The 16,658-nt window shown below is 38.6% G+C and overlaps 1 protein-coding gene across 3 annotated transcripts in view; it reads right to left on the bottom strand.

Moving 5' to 3' along the window:
- The window catches only part of ADIPOR2 (adiponectin receptor 2), a 48,120-nt gene that overhangs the window by 17,664 nt on the left and 13,798 nt on the right, over positions 1-16,658 (bottom strand). For all 3 annotated transcript variants that reach the window (XM_034062767.1, XM_031044903.2, XM_005144367.3), the window contains exon 2: positions 7,252-7,487. In XM_034062767.1, the coding sequence (XP_033918658.1) occupies positions 7,252-7,419 (168 nt within the window). In that variant the 5' untranslated portion in view covers positions 7,420-7,487. The remainder of the gene's footprint in view (positions 1-7,251; positions 7,488-16,658) is intronic.

Here is a 16,658-nt window from a genome sequence, read left to right as displayed (position 1 = left end):
TTCAACAAGCAGCACAGCAAGCAACAGTTACAAAACCAGCTGGCAGGCAGCAAACTCAGCAGAGTACCAACACTTCCCCCGCTTGAATAGCCAAGACTCTACATGCACCCTTTCTGTCAATACCAAACCCTCTTTCTATAGATAATACGTACACATTTCTGTGACAGAAAAGGCTCTCAGGAAGTTGTACGAGCCAAGCTAAAAGCCTGGAGTTATTTGGTCACCTTCAATTATTCTAGAACTTTTCTTTGTACCTGAAAATGTTACCTGCTTCCACCTCCCTCCTTCAAATGATTTCAGTATTTATGTTCTTGTAGCTACATGCAAGTATATAATGAAATATGTCAGAAGTCAAGTAAATTCCACTTGAAGTCAAAACCCATGCTTCCCAAGAAGCAATCCAGATTAGTATCTGCCCAATTTTCTTCTGCCTATTCAGATGGCTTGAGAGCTAGGCACGCCTCCTCCCAAACTCTTACTGTAGATTATCAAACTCTTTATAGCAACAGGTCTCCACTTCATGGTGCATTTTGGTGCTACACTGGTCAACTACACAAGGCAGCTCAACTGCATGAAAGAACTCATCATCCAGGAACACGAAAGCCTGATGATTGGAATAAAGGCAAATAAAATGGTTCTCTGTTTACCTGCTACCACTAACAGGTTAAAATATAAAAGGAAAAAATCAAGCACAGGTTTTTAGGGCTGCATAAAGAGCCCATTCACCAGGTTGTAAGAAGTAACAAGAATTTGATTGTGTAAGCTTAACAAAGCCACAGTAACAGATTTCTTTAGGAACCATTACTGCTGGAATTAAAGGCAGTTAAAACACACACTCTAGGACAAGAGAAAGGGTGCTGCCCCAAAGCAAACCAATGCAATCCAGCATGCTACAGGATGGAAGCACCTGCTGAAAAAATGCCGTATCAGCATATGCACAGCACATGTAAACTAGAGCAAGAAAAACAAATTGCTGAAAAAACTGCTGAAGAACAAGATGAATTACACAGCTTGCCTGATTGTTTTCTCACCACCAAATCCTAAACATTGAGATAAATGGCCACTAATTCTCAAAGGAACAAAAGTACACCATTCATTTGCTGCTACACTAACTGCATGCTTAAACAAGATAGCAAGATGTGTACCTATGCTTTGGAACAGATACTTGGAAGAGGGGATAATCTATGAACATACAAACACTCTAGGAAAGAACACAGTTATGGGTCAAAATACAGATTGAGGTTCAGGTGTAAAAGGGTATTGATTTTAAACGATCAGTATCTTCTCATAAGCACCATCATATAACTGACAGATCAACAGCACTGGCAGAAGGATGCAGCTATTTTACTATTATGGATAACCATGCTCAATACAGCTAATAAACCTTTGCCACATGTATTTAGTGAGTAACACAATTTACAGAGAGTAGGATCTTTCATGTAATTTTTAGCTATGCAACCACCCAAATAGGTTACTGGTGCGGGAGACTAAACCCTCAGAAAAACAGAATCAAAACAAAACCACACTTTTAGGACTAAACTTGTTTTCTTAATACTACCTCCTTTTTTTTCCATTAAGATGTTTTATTTCTAGAGAGGAACAATATTTTGGCCCATCAAAATTAGAAATGGATAATATACAGTGTAAGCTGTTGGGAGATGGAAAATTATTCTGAAGACAATGACATGCTTGCACATACCTCTTTAGAAAAGACTACTAAAATAATTAAACAAAAGCAGCTAGTACCCCTTAATTGCTCAGACTGCTTCCTTCTATGAGTGGAGGAAAAAGTGCACAAACAAGTAGGCAGAGTGAAAGGAATCTTACACAGGAGAGTTTGGAGCAGATTTTATATAAAGTAGCTGCAATGGTATAAATAGGGAAGCAGAAGGAAAAGTAAACAATGTTGTATTATCACAGGATAAAGATACACACATTTTCATGCTAATACCTCAAGTCTTAGGCCCAGTACATTTTGGGGGAGTATAATAACTATTACAATACATCTGTACTATGATATTCAAGAAAGTCAGTATGTTTTACTTGTCCTAAGTAGAAGCATTTGAAAGCATATTAAATGATCGTGGTTGTTCTACCACCAAGACACTATATAGCTCTCATCCGCTTTCCTTCTCCAACATGGAACTCCCCCAGCTGCTATCATCAGCTTCAAAGTGGTTACGTTTAGCCACTGGAATACTAATACAATGGGCACCACTCGAGTCCTCGTATGCCCAAGTACTATTGCCATCCACAGAAGAACAATAACTTTGTATTACTGTGATCTAAACAAGAGCCTCTTCAAAACCAAAGGAAAACCACACTTTTTAATAATAAGTTATGTCTACTCAGGCAGTTGCACTTGGCCAGAATGTGCTGTAGAGAAAAAAGTGAATTCTAGCTGGCACTGGAGTAACAGCTGCACTGAGGCTTATACAAAACAAAGGATGATACATAGCATAGTGTTTCTTTCAGATTATTTAGAATGCTGCAGTATTTCACCTAATAATGGCCATTTGGCAAGCTAATCTTGGTACTTTTGACAGCAGAGTGTTTTGGAATGAACTTTTGAGAAGAAAAAAAAAATTAAAAACATGACAGTGTTAAAAATAAGAAACCACAGAGGAAAGGAATAGGAGTTTCGGCTAAAAGAAAAAAAGCAGAAGGCCATTCAAGGCTGAGCAAGTGATATAGTACAAGACAGAACAGCAAGGCCCAAATGGCAAAAAAAAAGATTTCTGTGGCAACATACAGCAAACTGGGAAAAGAAAGAAGACAAGTACAGGAAAGCTAAATATTTGTAATGAGCCATAACAAAAGAAACAGACTTTTGTTGAAAGGATGAAAGCAAAGAAAGGCACCCCAATAGGCTAACAAATCCCAAGAACGCCTAAAAAAGAAGATACAATGAGAGTACTTTAACCATTTTACTTCCACAGTTCTAAAATTAAACACATTGAGTCATCCACATAATTTCTATCTAGCTAAGCAAATGCATAGAGAGATTTACAGATCAATCATTACAGGCTTTTACTTTGGGCTATTCCACTTGCAGGTGGCAGATAATTCACATTATTCAATCAGGAAAGTCAGAGACAAGAACAAAAGTAGCCTTCAAAAAAGATGATCCCAAACACATTGTCAGATAAACATACATGTTCAAAATACCTGCTAGTACAACCCGACATTTATTCTTTCTAACCTTAGCAAATTCTGCGATTCACTAAGACTTTGCACCTGATACACATACTTTACAACCTTTCACACAGTGCAAATAGTAGTACTGGTTATTTGTTATCATGATATTGAAAATGTCCTATATAAGTTATAGCAGTGAACAGAGTGCACTGGCTTGGCTTATTAGCCACAAATACCTGTTCTGATTCCATTAAAAGGACACTTGAAAGTGAATTCCATAGGGCTCAAACTCATCAAGTTAAGACAGTCTAATACAGGTTGTGTCAGTTGAACCATGAGAATGGTCCATGCACAAGCCCAGAATCTGTGGCAAATGCAGTTAAAGCAACAACCTTCTTTTGCATAGAATGCTATGTTAAGCAGCATCAGCATGGTTTTGCTGCTGGCTAAAATCATACGGTTTCTGTAACTGAGCTGATATAGTAAAATCATTAAGTCATGATAAATTTTAATAGTGAGTTTAGGATGAATGCCTCTTCCACTTTGCTGTACTGATAACTATCTGTATACATCCTGGGAGAAGCATTAATCACAGTTCGGAAACCCTTTAACTAGAAGGTACTTTTGTCCAATTCCTGGCCATTACCCTCATATAACACCTAATTCAACTGTGGAACGCCTTTCCACAGGCGCTGTTGTAGCTGCTAAAATTTACAAAGGCTCATGCACCAAAAATCCAAACATACTGCCACCAGCTCAGAATATCTGTGAGCCACAAGTTACTACAGGCTGGAAGAGTGTCCTTGGGAAGTAACACAACATACTTCCCCATCCTTGTACTCATTCTTATGAGCGTTACTGGTTACTGTCTGAGATATCATGTACTTTGGATGTTTGGTCTAATCCAGAATGGCCATTCTTCCAACAAGAATGCTTGCTAACAGATGTTTCTGTTCTAATCTCCAAAATGATAGCCAAGGTTCAGATTACATTCTCCTTTCACTTATAATTAATTGAAGGTTACAGAACAAAAATGTCTTGATATGAGCAGTGTCTCAGCATGTTAGCGTAAGAATGTACACATAACCACCGGAATGGTTATATGAGGTGCTTTACTGCAGTGCTGGGAAACCAGGGGCACTCACCCAAATCTGGCTTCGACCTTGTCACATTGCGCTTGCAATTTATACATCAAAAGTTTCGCAATTAATGCATATTCAACATAAATTGCTACCTTAACTAATACATATGCATCAGGGATTGCCTCATCAGTCTATTACGACATCAGCCTCTTCTGTGCTTGTGTAGTCCCCCCTCTGGTGGTCGTCCTAATGAAGTAAGGAGTCTTCCTCAGATGAAGTAAGAAGTCTTCCTCACTTTGTCCTTTTTGACCTGTCTGTTCTTTGGACAGGCCCCAACCATTGTGCGGACTCCAGCATTCTCTTGTTTTCACGTGGCTGCCTCTGGTCAATCTGCATGTTCTGCTTGGATAAGGTTTTACAATACTTTCTTAAATCCACCCATGCCTAAATTACAACTAAGGTACCAAACGATTAACTAAGGTACAGAACAGCAAAATCAAAGGCCTACTATTGATTTGCAAACATTCAAATATAATTATTTTTAACAAAATTTCACCCTTTTTCTAACAGTTCCCCCCTTTGAAAATACTTCATCTTCAGCAAGTATTTTCACTTCTTTGAACTTAAGTATCTGTCTCCCGATAGTTAGGCAGGGGTATTGGGTATTTCGGAAACTCTCTCGTTACTGCTCCTATAATTCGACGGGTCCATGCACTGTTGTGGGCTATTTTCCTTTGGATATAGAAATACATCAGATATATCATCAAAAACACAATTAGTATCATGATTACAGTTTGTATGAGGGAACGAATACATCCAGCAAAATGAAGGCCCAAACTATCAAATAATGCTCCAACCCAATTTTGTTCAATATTTTCCTTTTTCTTTTCTGCTTCTTGTTCAGTTTTGGTCAGCTGGGAAATACCATGCTCTATATCTGCAGTCACACTGGGAACATGAACACAGCAATGGTCCACTCTGTCTTTTAAATATCCACAGACACCATGCTCTTTAAGTAACAACATGTCTAATGCCATTGTGTTCTGCAAGGTCATTTTGATTGTCGCCTGTAATTGCAAATTTAAATCTCTGAATCCCTTCTTAGTTATTCTAGCTAACCTTTCCGTTTGACCAATCAACTTGTCAAACATTTATGTATTTCGATATGCTGCCACTTGAGCAAAAAGGGATTCTAAAGCGCATCCTACCTTAACTCCCATGGAGGGCTCCTGACAAGTGTCTTCATCATCATCATTTATATCTCTTCTTGTTCGAATTTGCAGGGTTTCCAATTTGCCTTTAAATGGGGATTTCTGCCAAACTGGACAAAGAGTAGGTAGTCCCAGAGTAATTTCTTTAGCTGGACCTTCCATGGATAGATGGGTAGTCCAGGTTCCATCACTAGCTGCCCAGACAAAATGTCCCATACTATGCACTGATGAATATCTACAGCTTATATAATTATCTGGGACATTAGTTGTTTTTCCTCCAATTTTTAGTCCCCGACATGCACACCCGGCCATTAAAGCAATCTTAACTGGGAGTACTGTAATCTTTTCAGGGTCAGTATCATAATCCAAAATTTTGTACAATTCCACCAAGGAACATTTTCAATAACATCTCGACTAACCTTATTTATGGACATGAAGCTATTTATGTTTCCTATTACATTTTGTTTCCCTGTCCATTTAAAACACCAAGGTGTGTTTCCAATATATTGGAATTTCTGCAGAATACTCATTGACCAAACTGTATCCCAATTTTGTTTTGAATTATTCACTTTTTTTTTATTTGTCTGTTTACCTTCATTTCTTTATCATAAATACATTGTCCCAATTCTCCTGTTATAGAAGTAAACTGAGAATTTCATTTTTCCACATAGTGACTTTGATACCAAGACTCCGAAAACACCTTCCTTCTGATATTCTGTCACTGTTAACATTTTTCGTTATCTTTTTTCCTGCCAGGTAATTGTTTTGTTAATTTCTGGAAGTGAAAACGTTATTATTCTCAGATGTCACAACTGCTGTATTGCGGAAAGAGAATCACAACTAGACAAATTTGAAGAACTTAGTAGGTCCTATTTCCTACATATGCCAAGCACAGGCTGCTGGGCCTGCCCTTTTTCTCCTGGATGCCTCTCTGATAACAGGGAGGCCATCCCTCACATCAAGGTCTGGCATGGCATGTGTCCCCACCGCTCCACGCCTGCTGGGTTGCAGCCAGCAGCAGAGCTAAAGGTTCTTCTTGGTGGCAAACACAGAGGCCAACCCAGTCTTGCCCTTGACTGTGGTAGCAGGCGTTTGGTCAACATCAGTCCTTGTACCCTGCTGTCAGTGCAGTTTCACCTGCTTCATCCAGTAACAAGTCGCTACTACGGCAAAGCACATACAGATTTACATTAGCAGAGTAACTATTACAGAGTGTATCAGCATGTTGAAGATGCTGATGGCAGCGAGTGACTAACCAAAGAAATTTCTTACAGTGGGGTTCCCCCACCCTCTTAATTTGTTCCATTACCTGCTTTATAACACTACCATCATATTAGAATCTTTCTAGTTTTTGCTTTAGCATTTTCTAGCAGCTGCTGCAAATTTGCATGCTCCATCATCTCTTTTACAAGTGATAAATCCACACAATACAAGGTACAGTTTCTTATTAGCAACTGGCTAGTAAATACAGGTGGTTTTATACACAAAATCACAACCTCTAATAATTTACAAGCACACATATTCAAGTTGTTACTTGAACAAACCAGTGTGAGTCCCACTTCTTTGAGGAAGGAATAAAAAAATATAAAGCTGGTTAATATAAAGCATAAACTCACATTTATGCCCAGTCTTTTCACTCAAGTTCATACACATCCAACTGAATATTTTTGGCACCTTCCTCGTTTTAATACAATTATTTAGAAGGCATAAAGAGTCTGTACACTCACAGTTGACATTTCTGAAACTTATTTCAAGCACTGAAGCACTTATGTCAAAACTCATGTTTCCTAGCAAGCCTAACAGATAATCATATAACTTACATTTTCCTGGTCAGAAGGCAGTGGCGGCTCCTCTAAAAGCAGCCTCTGCTCGGACCTGTCCTCTTCAAAGGCTGCCTCTGCTGTTGCAGTGTCAGACATGTGTCCTTTTCTGAGCCGTAGACCTGGCTCCGGAGAACCAGCATTATCGAGTTCCGTTAGTTCATTCATGAGATGCTGGGAGCCTTCTCAAATATTCTCTTTCCTCTTGGTTCAGCTTGGCTGTTTATGTGCTGGCTCTGAAAGACAAACAGTCTGTATAACTCAACTGAAGTTTAAAAGAAAGTGTAAGAATTGGCTGAAAGAAAAGCAAGCTTTTAAAAGCTCCCAGACACCCAGGATAACTGCTTTTGTATGGGCACAAACTCGCACAGGATCAGTGATACAGATTTCTAAACTGCTGGACAGTAGATTCCTATTTTGTGATCACTAATACTTTCGTAAGGTAACACAAGTCAAGCACAACTCTGAAAGATAACAGAAAGTGAGCTCCACAAAAAGTAAAATCACAAAAGCACAATGTTTTTATAAATCATTTTTATTTTTACAAATTCGCAAACACTTGGCTGCTGATACTATGTAAAAATTGAAGCTCATATCCAAGCTCAACCGTGTGGGTTAAATTTCAATAAAACTAGAACACTAAGTACTAGTACAGCTGCTCAGATACTAGCAAGCAAGCAGAGCTCAAGCAACAACTAACTTCAGACAGACTGCAATGAAAGTAATAGTGCACGCAGTGATTGTTTCTGTCACTTAAATGAACTTGTTCAAAATTGCTGGTAAAAATTGGTCTGTACACTTACTTGTGTAAGGAATTAGACGAGACAGATTTAAACACCGTTCATTCCATCACAGCAATCAGAAACTGATAAAAAATCATAACCTATGCTTTCTACTCAGAAAACAAACTACATTTTATGCTTAGGACATTAAGGATGTGGGGTAAACTGAACTCAAGATTATGAAGTTTAATTAAATTTGCATTAAATTAGCTTACTACCTGATAACCTGAGCCCTCATCCAACAGTATTATTGGTTACCTATTCATCTTGTACACCACTACGGGGTGGTCACCTCACTAATCAGCTGAGAGATACCTGTTTTGACACTGATAGCCTTGGGAGGCACAACAGCCAGAGTGCCAGAAATTATCAGAATGAATTAGCATTCAGCTGAGGCTTCAGAATCACTCTGAATGAGAACCTATTCGCTCTGTACTGATCACTTACTTGGTGTCTTTCTTATTACTGTAGCATCTAAGCATTTGGATGTGACTAACACATAACATTAAGATAACCCATTTAACAAGTTTTAACTTGCCAGGGAGCATGATTAGATTGGAATTTTAGTGTCCAATGAAAGATGCTGAACTTTGTCAGAATGTAGGAGAGCAAATTAAAAATATAAGATGGGGGATTGATATTGGCAGTCTAGTAATAAAATGTCACCTCAAGAAAGCCAACAAATAATGTTCCTTTCAGGGACTAATCTCATTTACATATAACTGTGAGATGATTCTCAGCTCTAACAAATGTGCTAAACTTAATTTTGCTGCAGCAGTTTGTAAGATTGTATCCTCTCAGCTGCCTGCAATCCCCAGAGGAGAGAGCTGCTAATGAGCTGGTAACAGACATTGCAGAACAAATGATACCTCAGCTGTCCAAGTTCAGTATGGCACACTGTTTTAATCACCCAAGAAGGTAAGTTTACAATATGACAGCCAAGCAGATGGTATGCCCACCTTCCTGCTAACTCCACTACAGGGTCAGTAATCTCCATCTGGGAAGTAACATCTAGAATGGCCACAGCTGTTTACTTGGTAAACAGGACTACCACCCATGAGAATCAAGCCAAGGTTTAACAACATTACACAGGAAGCCAAATGAAGAAGTTGAGCAAGAAGATTTTAAGACCAAGAACAAATATTTAGAAAGCCATAGAACAACTGAAATCTTGACTGTTTTTGCCATATTTCAAGCAGCCAATTCTATTTTTATGTGAGAAGCACAAAGACATCATCTCAGTGCCATTTGACAAAACTGATCTAGGGAGGAAAGAAAATGATGCAATAAGAACTGTAGTTTGAAATGGAGCTGAATTTAATTTAAAAGGCAACTTCTAAGAGTCTAATTTCAATACACTACGTTGTACCAATTTGAAGCTACAGCTAAAATAAAAAGATGCACATAATCAGAGTAGCTGTTTGTAAACAACAGTTACACACCCCTACCTGATATTCCACACAACGTTTCAAACAGGTAGTTAGTTGAAACAGCAGTAGTTAGTTTCACAGATTGCTCATTTTGCATTAGACATTTAACCAGCAAGTTTTACTAGTTTTTCTTTCTATCAGCTTTAAGCAATAGAATTGCCATTGTGTGCTGCATTACCTGCTATATTGCCTAAGAGCATGTCCTTACATCACCTCTATGACATGGTGGGAGCCAATGTGACAACCAACACAACAGGCTTAACCACATTTGTCCAAGATACTTGTGAAAAGTTCTTCTAATACAAGAGTGCCAAGAAACAGGCACTAAAATCAAGCCTTGAAGATTTACTTCACCATACTCACTGCCAAGCAATCATTAAGGTTAAAAATAAAAGATGCATTTCACCTCCAGTGAGTGAGATCTGCATTCAGCAGTAGTAGAACTCTACAGCTCTGCAGAAATAGAAGTTGTCATTTCTTGAAATTACAGTGAAATTGCTCAATGAACTAAGATGTTTTAGTGCCGTCTTTCATGAAGAATCCTTTTAGTCCTAAATATGCTTGCCCTTACTGAGCATGTAAAGGTAAGCAAGCCAAAACATACTCCAGAAGCCTTACTACTGGATTTTAGTCCTTTCTAAAAGATGTAAAAATGTACCACAAAAGCTAAAGACACATGCCTGACTGCAACATGGAGTTGCCAACAGAAAACTGCAAATAGCCAGAATTATTTGTTCACAAATAAAAAACAGCAGTCTGAGATTATGAACAGGAAAGGCATAGATGTTTTTCAATTTTTATTATAAAGTTTCTATGACTCCACAGTTCACTGTAGGGTTTGAATGACTAGGATGACCTTTTCCTAAGAGAATAGGAAGTCACAATGGTTGAAATGCAGCAAACAGGCATTCTGTCTCTAAGACTAGGCAGCTTATGAAAACAAAAACTAGAAAATGGAAAGCTACAGAACAGTTGAGGTCTTGGAAGACATTGCTTTGTGTTTCACCGAGATTATAAATGTCACATATAAGTCATTTAACTTTTTTTGTAGCATGCAACACACTAAAAGCTTTAATTAAAACTAGATTTCATTTAAAGAGGAAGCTGGCATGTACAACTGAAAATCTACTTACTGATTGCATACAAACTAAGCATAATAATAGCATCTAGATCAATCATCAAGATCCTGCCATGCTTAAAATCAGTTGGGAAAAACTTCTACAGAGTTCAGTTTGTTTGAGTTTTTTTTTAAATACAAAAACCATCTAAGGGCTAAGTCAGCTTTTAGAAAGGAGTTATCAGTTTAATGCTATCATAGTTCTAAACACAGCCTATAAACACAAAACATAGCACTCCATTAGTTGACTTAATAGGCTGTTGCCACCACAAAACCTGCCATAGCCTAAGTGGTTATCACCCTCAGGTGCTCACTCCATCCCAGTTCAGAAGTCAACCCCACAGTGAGGAGAGTCAGTACCAGTTTCAGGCTGTAGACAGACACTTGTAATCTTTCTGGAAAGAGAATCAGAAGGCATTACTAGTTCAGCACTTCACCGCAATTGTGCAACATCAGAAGAGTCAGCATCTATATTTACAGTATACTTAAGACACTGCTTCACTCCTCAAGACAACAAGGAAAGAGTAGTCACACAAACTTAAGCGCCACAAGATGATGCTACTATTCCTTGTACGATCTTCCTGGTTATTCCCCAGGAAAAGTGATACAACCCTTCTATCCTCCCAGAATTCACCTGACACAAGGCCTGGTTTTCTATCTAAGCCACATGGTAGCAAAAGAAAGAAACCACACTGATGGTAGTGTTCGTAGTTAAATTTAAGAGACCTGTCATTCCATTTTTAAGATAAAATGGTATCCTGGACAGTCAAACTACTTCCAACTACCCTTAAGTAAAGCAATCTCTCCAGCATCCAACTCTTCTCAGAATATTCCTCCTTTAAGCAGCACAAGAAAGATCCCTTCACAGGTATTTTATTCTATCTGTAGCTGGTATTTGGAAGAAGAATGAAAACTGTATCCCCTTCCATTCCCCTCTCACTTACTCAACAGCCTTTTTGATAGAAACTTTCCTGATCAATAAGGCAATGGCATCCATCCATTGTATGCTCCTTCCTTTCTAATCCTCTTCAAAGTACCCATTAAACTAGCACAAGCAATATCTATACATTGGACAAATTTTCATAAGATAGCTCATTCTCCTAAGAAAGCTTAGTTATCAAAAGAAAAAAAGTCATGACAATTTCAGGCTACATCATTTCTCAGAACATTCATTAATATTTAACAAAGGGCTTGACTGCTTGAAAATTATTTTAAGAGATACTATCTCAATCCATAAACTTGCCTTGTGTCCATGTATCATCACAGCTACAACCGCATCACTAGCTAGTTAGCTATGTCCATACCAGCAGAGTGTCAAAGCTAATTGAACAGGAAATTATTTATGTTGAGTAAGTTTACCAAATCCAAGTTGCTTAGACTAGGCATTAGTAACAAAACCAGGTGTAACACCATTTTGAGAGCTGCTAGCACAGGTGCAAGTGGCAAAGAGCAACATCAGCAACCCATGACCAGACTGTGGTAAAAACACACCTTATATGGGGTGATGGAAGGGATCTTTTTGCCTACAAAACACTTAATTCTGGATATCTCAACTAAAATAAGGTATGCTAAACAAAAATGTAGCACATTGTATTTCTAGTTCTGTCTCCTGGTAGGGAGGTTCTGTCAAAGACAGTCCCTCCCCACCAACAGTATTCAGTAACATCACACAAAACCTTTAATTATTTTTAGGTGACACTGGCATCATCCCATCACCCATCTCATTCCATTATTCCCTAGAACCGGTACTGCTGCTCAGTTTTGTTCATCATCAGTGAACGGTTGGCAAGGTGTTGGGTTTCATGCTTTGGGGCTTGGGGGAGGCAGTCATCTTTGACTTTCTGCCTATGTGACAGCTGTCCATTTACCAAGGAAATCAGGCAAGCACCAGCACTGTTACAAGGCAGGCGTATGCAGCTTGGGTAAGGAAAAGAGGAAGAAGTCAGACAGCAAACATTGTGTCATATGAGTTAAGACTGCTGTTGCATGTCACCCATGCATGTAGCCTACCTAGCTGGGTCACTTATTAACTACATGGGGTACTCACTGCTTGGCTGCTTTTTTCATTATGCATAGAGCAAAGGAGATAAGAAATCCATACATTTTAAGTAGGTTTTAAATTTTTGAAGTAGGTGTGAGAGTTGTCCCTACATTAGAAGGCCAGAGCTACAAAGTTAACAGTAATATTGAAAGATCCAATAATATAACTTTAAATAAGGGATTTTTATACTCACACACATCAAGTCCTTCAGTAATCGAGCTGTCTTTTTCTATTAAAGAGTTAAACACCCACAGCAATATTCCAAATATTCTCCAAAACCAACATCAAAAATAATGCAAACAAGGGCATGTATGACAGGGGGAACGGGGGGGGGGGGTTAGAAATCACTTTTAACCTTGCTTTCTCAATGTACCCTAAAGGAAAAGTATGAATTGGGCTGTAAAAATTCTTTGGAGGTCATCTTTAACAATGGGGAACAATGAGGAAGCAATCCAGCACCTCTTCTCTTAGATGTAATTTCCCCTAGATAAAGAGACATCTACAAAACAAAGATTAGGCTCCCGCAGAGGGTCAGTGGCCAAAAAAGCTGTCTTTATAACTTGTAAACTGTCACTGGACACTTCAGCCTAAGCTATTTCACAGCAGGCTGCAGAGGCAAACAATCAAGCACATTCTGATGCATTTGGATCCAAAGAAAGGGAACAAGCCAGCAGCCTGCCTATGTTAACATAATGCTTCCATTTCAGAGGATCCCATTGCATTGTTACAACATTTGTCTAATTTGTACTGCAAATTGGACCCCAGTTTTGTAACCAGGTTAAGCTTTACGTTAGAGGTTGGCCCACCCCCAGTGCACAACACCCAGTTGTTACAGACTGGATGACTGCTGTAAAATAGTGTTTCTCTTCAATAAACAAAACCAAGAGAATTGTCTCAAAAGCAGTAAAAAGAGGAACAGAAGTTCACGTTCTTTTCACACCACATTCCATAAGAATCCACAGACCAGACCCAGAAAGCTTGCTTTTGATTCATTTTCATTAAATGGCTCAGTTTCTCCAAGTGAGAAACATTCCATCATTATACCCGTTTATAATTTTATTTCTATGGCATGCTACTAATTCACACCAACTTACTTCATGGTTGCCAACAACAAAAAGATGCACTTGGTTTTTGTTAGTAACACTTTGGATCACAGACTGTCTAAAACTGAAAAGACTGAAGTGAGACGTTACTTTCCCCTTCAGTGAAAGCTTATAATACACCCTTTTAACTACTGCCTCAAGGCCATCCACTTCACAGAACTGTTGGGTAAAGATGAAGAAACCAAAGTCTCTGGAGCAGGCACTAAAATCCAGAGCTAGACTACTAAACTGAAGCTGTATCCATTTAACTCCTCTACACAAAGGATCTTATTGCATGAGAAAGTAAATGTCACCAAAATCAACAGCAGCAATGAAGACAGCAAACATTGCTCTACCCTGGCAGGTACAACACTCTCCTCTGAGGAAGCGTAAGTTTGAACCTTCCTAGAAACTGAACTGAGATCTTTTACACTCAAGAAAATGCTTCCAGGACTGGAGCAGCAGTACAAAACAATGTTATCACCCTGCTTTTAAAATCAGAGAGGAATACACACATTTCAGGCTGCAAACTTAAAGCAGGAAAGCACTAAGACAATTGCCTTCAGTGCTTCTTATTGGCTTGCTTGGACATCTCTCCATTTAGGTGCCATCACTGTGCAGATTCAAGGGCTGGCTGGCACCAAGACAGGGCAGCCCAGCACCAAGACAGGGAAGCGTCATTCATCCCTGGGTGAGCTTCAAACAGTCCCACTTCTCATGGCTCAATTCACTATCAGACAACGTGACAGAAAGGGCATGACCACACACCTAAAAATTTTGAATCTCTCTGTATTTTATGGGCAGTATTCTCCTAACCTATTAAGGACTGACAGTTATTTCTTGGCTCAAGCCTTTAATTGTCACATACCATGGCCTTTACTATAACCTGTTGACTGGCTGATTATGACCTAGCATAGCAAACCATAAACCTCACCAAGACTACCAATTTTAATACAGTGGTTGAGATCTCAGAAGCTTGACTGCAGACAGCTGACCATCACACTCTTTCCAGTTTTTGGAAGTATCTGCTCTTTAGTTTTGCTGATAAGCTTCACTCATGAGGCTGTGAGCTTGCTCATCAGTGTTTTATTTTGTGGCTGAAAGGTTTCGTCTACAAGATGTTTGCATTCCTGTATATGTAAAAAATAAGGACAAAGAAAAATTACTCCTTATGCTCAACAACAGCATTTCTTCAGCTGAAAACAGCATATATTCCTCTCCTCAGAAACCATAATGTTGTTTTGCCACAAGTCAGACAGCTCTAAAAATCTGCTATTTTTCTGTAACAGAAATATAAGAACATTGTAGGAATAACATTGACACCCACAGTATCATGTCAGTCTAAGATCCAAAAAGCAGTGCAACATCTTTTTCAGATTCTTAATCAAAACTTAAGCAGGAGAGGCAGATCTACTGTAACTAGACTGCACGCAACCTGTGTCAGTCAGAGATTTAGTCAAATGGCTGAAGTTCTAGATAAGACCAGGTGAAGCTACCTATTAATTACATATCTTCACTTCCTTAACGTTATAGCTAGAGAATAATTTTTCTAAAACATAATCATCGAGAGTTAAGAAATAAGCTGAAGTGAACTTTTAGTCTTCTCTATCATTTAATGCTACCCTTTCAGATAAAGAGTACTTTCCTAGTAATAATGTTTGAAATAATCTCAAATTCTGAGAAAAGACCAAGAACGCTGATATCAGAACACATCACTGATGTAGAGTTAATCTTTTACTTTCTACTGTACTGTAATTAATGAAGCATGGCAAAACACTCATGGCTTACTTATGATAAAGTTTGAAGAGACAAACTTATTACCCATCTACATGCAAGCCCTTTAAGTAGGGATTTAGCTACATAAAGAACCTAAACCAAGACATGTGAAAAGACATTTTGCTGGGTTTTGTTTGAACATCTTGGCATAACACTTTTTGCTAGTATAACTGTGTTCCATGTGGAGGTTTTTGTGAGTACAGCTGCAGCCTGCAGTCTGATCAGTAGCTATGCTAGTGTAAAGTTTGAAACAGTTTAAGACCATAAACATGCTTCAAGTTAATTTTCATGTAAACAGGAAGCATTTTGGGAATATACATATTAGGTATTTTCCATGACTTAATATCACTTATTGACTTATTCAGATGGCCACTGTGAGGGAGGGAAGAATCTTTGTCTCTTCCAATTCCAGAAATAACCCCAAATCCTAAAAAAAATGCTGTAAATAAGCTGTGGTAATAACAAGTCCTTCACATCTACATACTTTCAGTGAAAAATATACTTCCCCTGCTTTGAAGCATGCAATTGTAATCCACCCAGAGCTACATGCTTGTTTAGTACAATGAGGACTAGCTGTAACATTGAGTGAATGACAATCAACATCATTAAAGGAAAATAAAGATTATTTCCTTACCACAAACTATTTAGATAACTCACACTAGAAAAGGTACCGCCAAAAGGAGACTAAGCAAAAAAGTCTTCAAGGGAAATAGACATAATATTTACAATAATTATAAAAACCATAGAATAACACTTAGGGTTGGAAAGGACCTTAAGATCATCTAGTTCCAACCCCCCTGCTACGGGCAGGGACACCACACACTAAACTCCCAACACTGCGTTCAACCTGGCCTTGAACATTGCCAGGGATGAAGCACTCACAACTTCTTTGGGCAACCCATTCCAGTGCCTCACAACCCTCACAGTCTAGAACTTCTTCCTTATATCTAACCTAAACTTACAGGAATAAAACCGTAATCTCACATAAAACAGAAAAAGTTGAAGTTAGACATCCTTTATCATAGACAGAATACAGTATTTACCATAATTACAAAATTCATAAAGGAAAACACAAGACTATTGCATGAAGCACTTGCACTAAGTACATGGCTACATATGACAACAAAGCACTACTGGCTACCTTGAGACCTATGCAGGTCACCACAAGGCATAAGACGG

The sequence above is a fragment of the Melopsittacus undulatus genome, chromosome 5 (assembly GCF_012275295.1).
Source record: "Melopsittacus undulatus isolate bMelUnd1 chromosome 5, bMelUnd1.mat.Z, whole genome shotgun sequence".
Classification (NCBI taxonomy): domain Eukaryota; kingdom Metazoa; phylum Chordata; class Aves; order Psittaciformes; family Psittaculidae; genus Melopsittacus; species Melopsittacus undulatus.
Note: the sequence above shows the minus strand (reverse complement) of the source record. Positions and strands in the feature narration are given on the sequence as shown.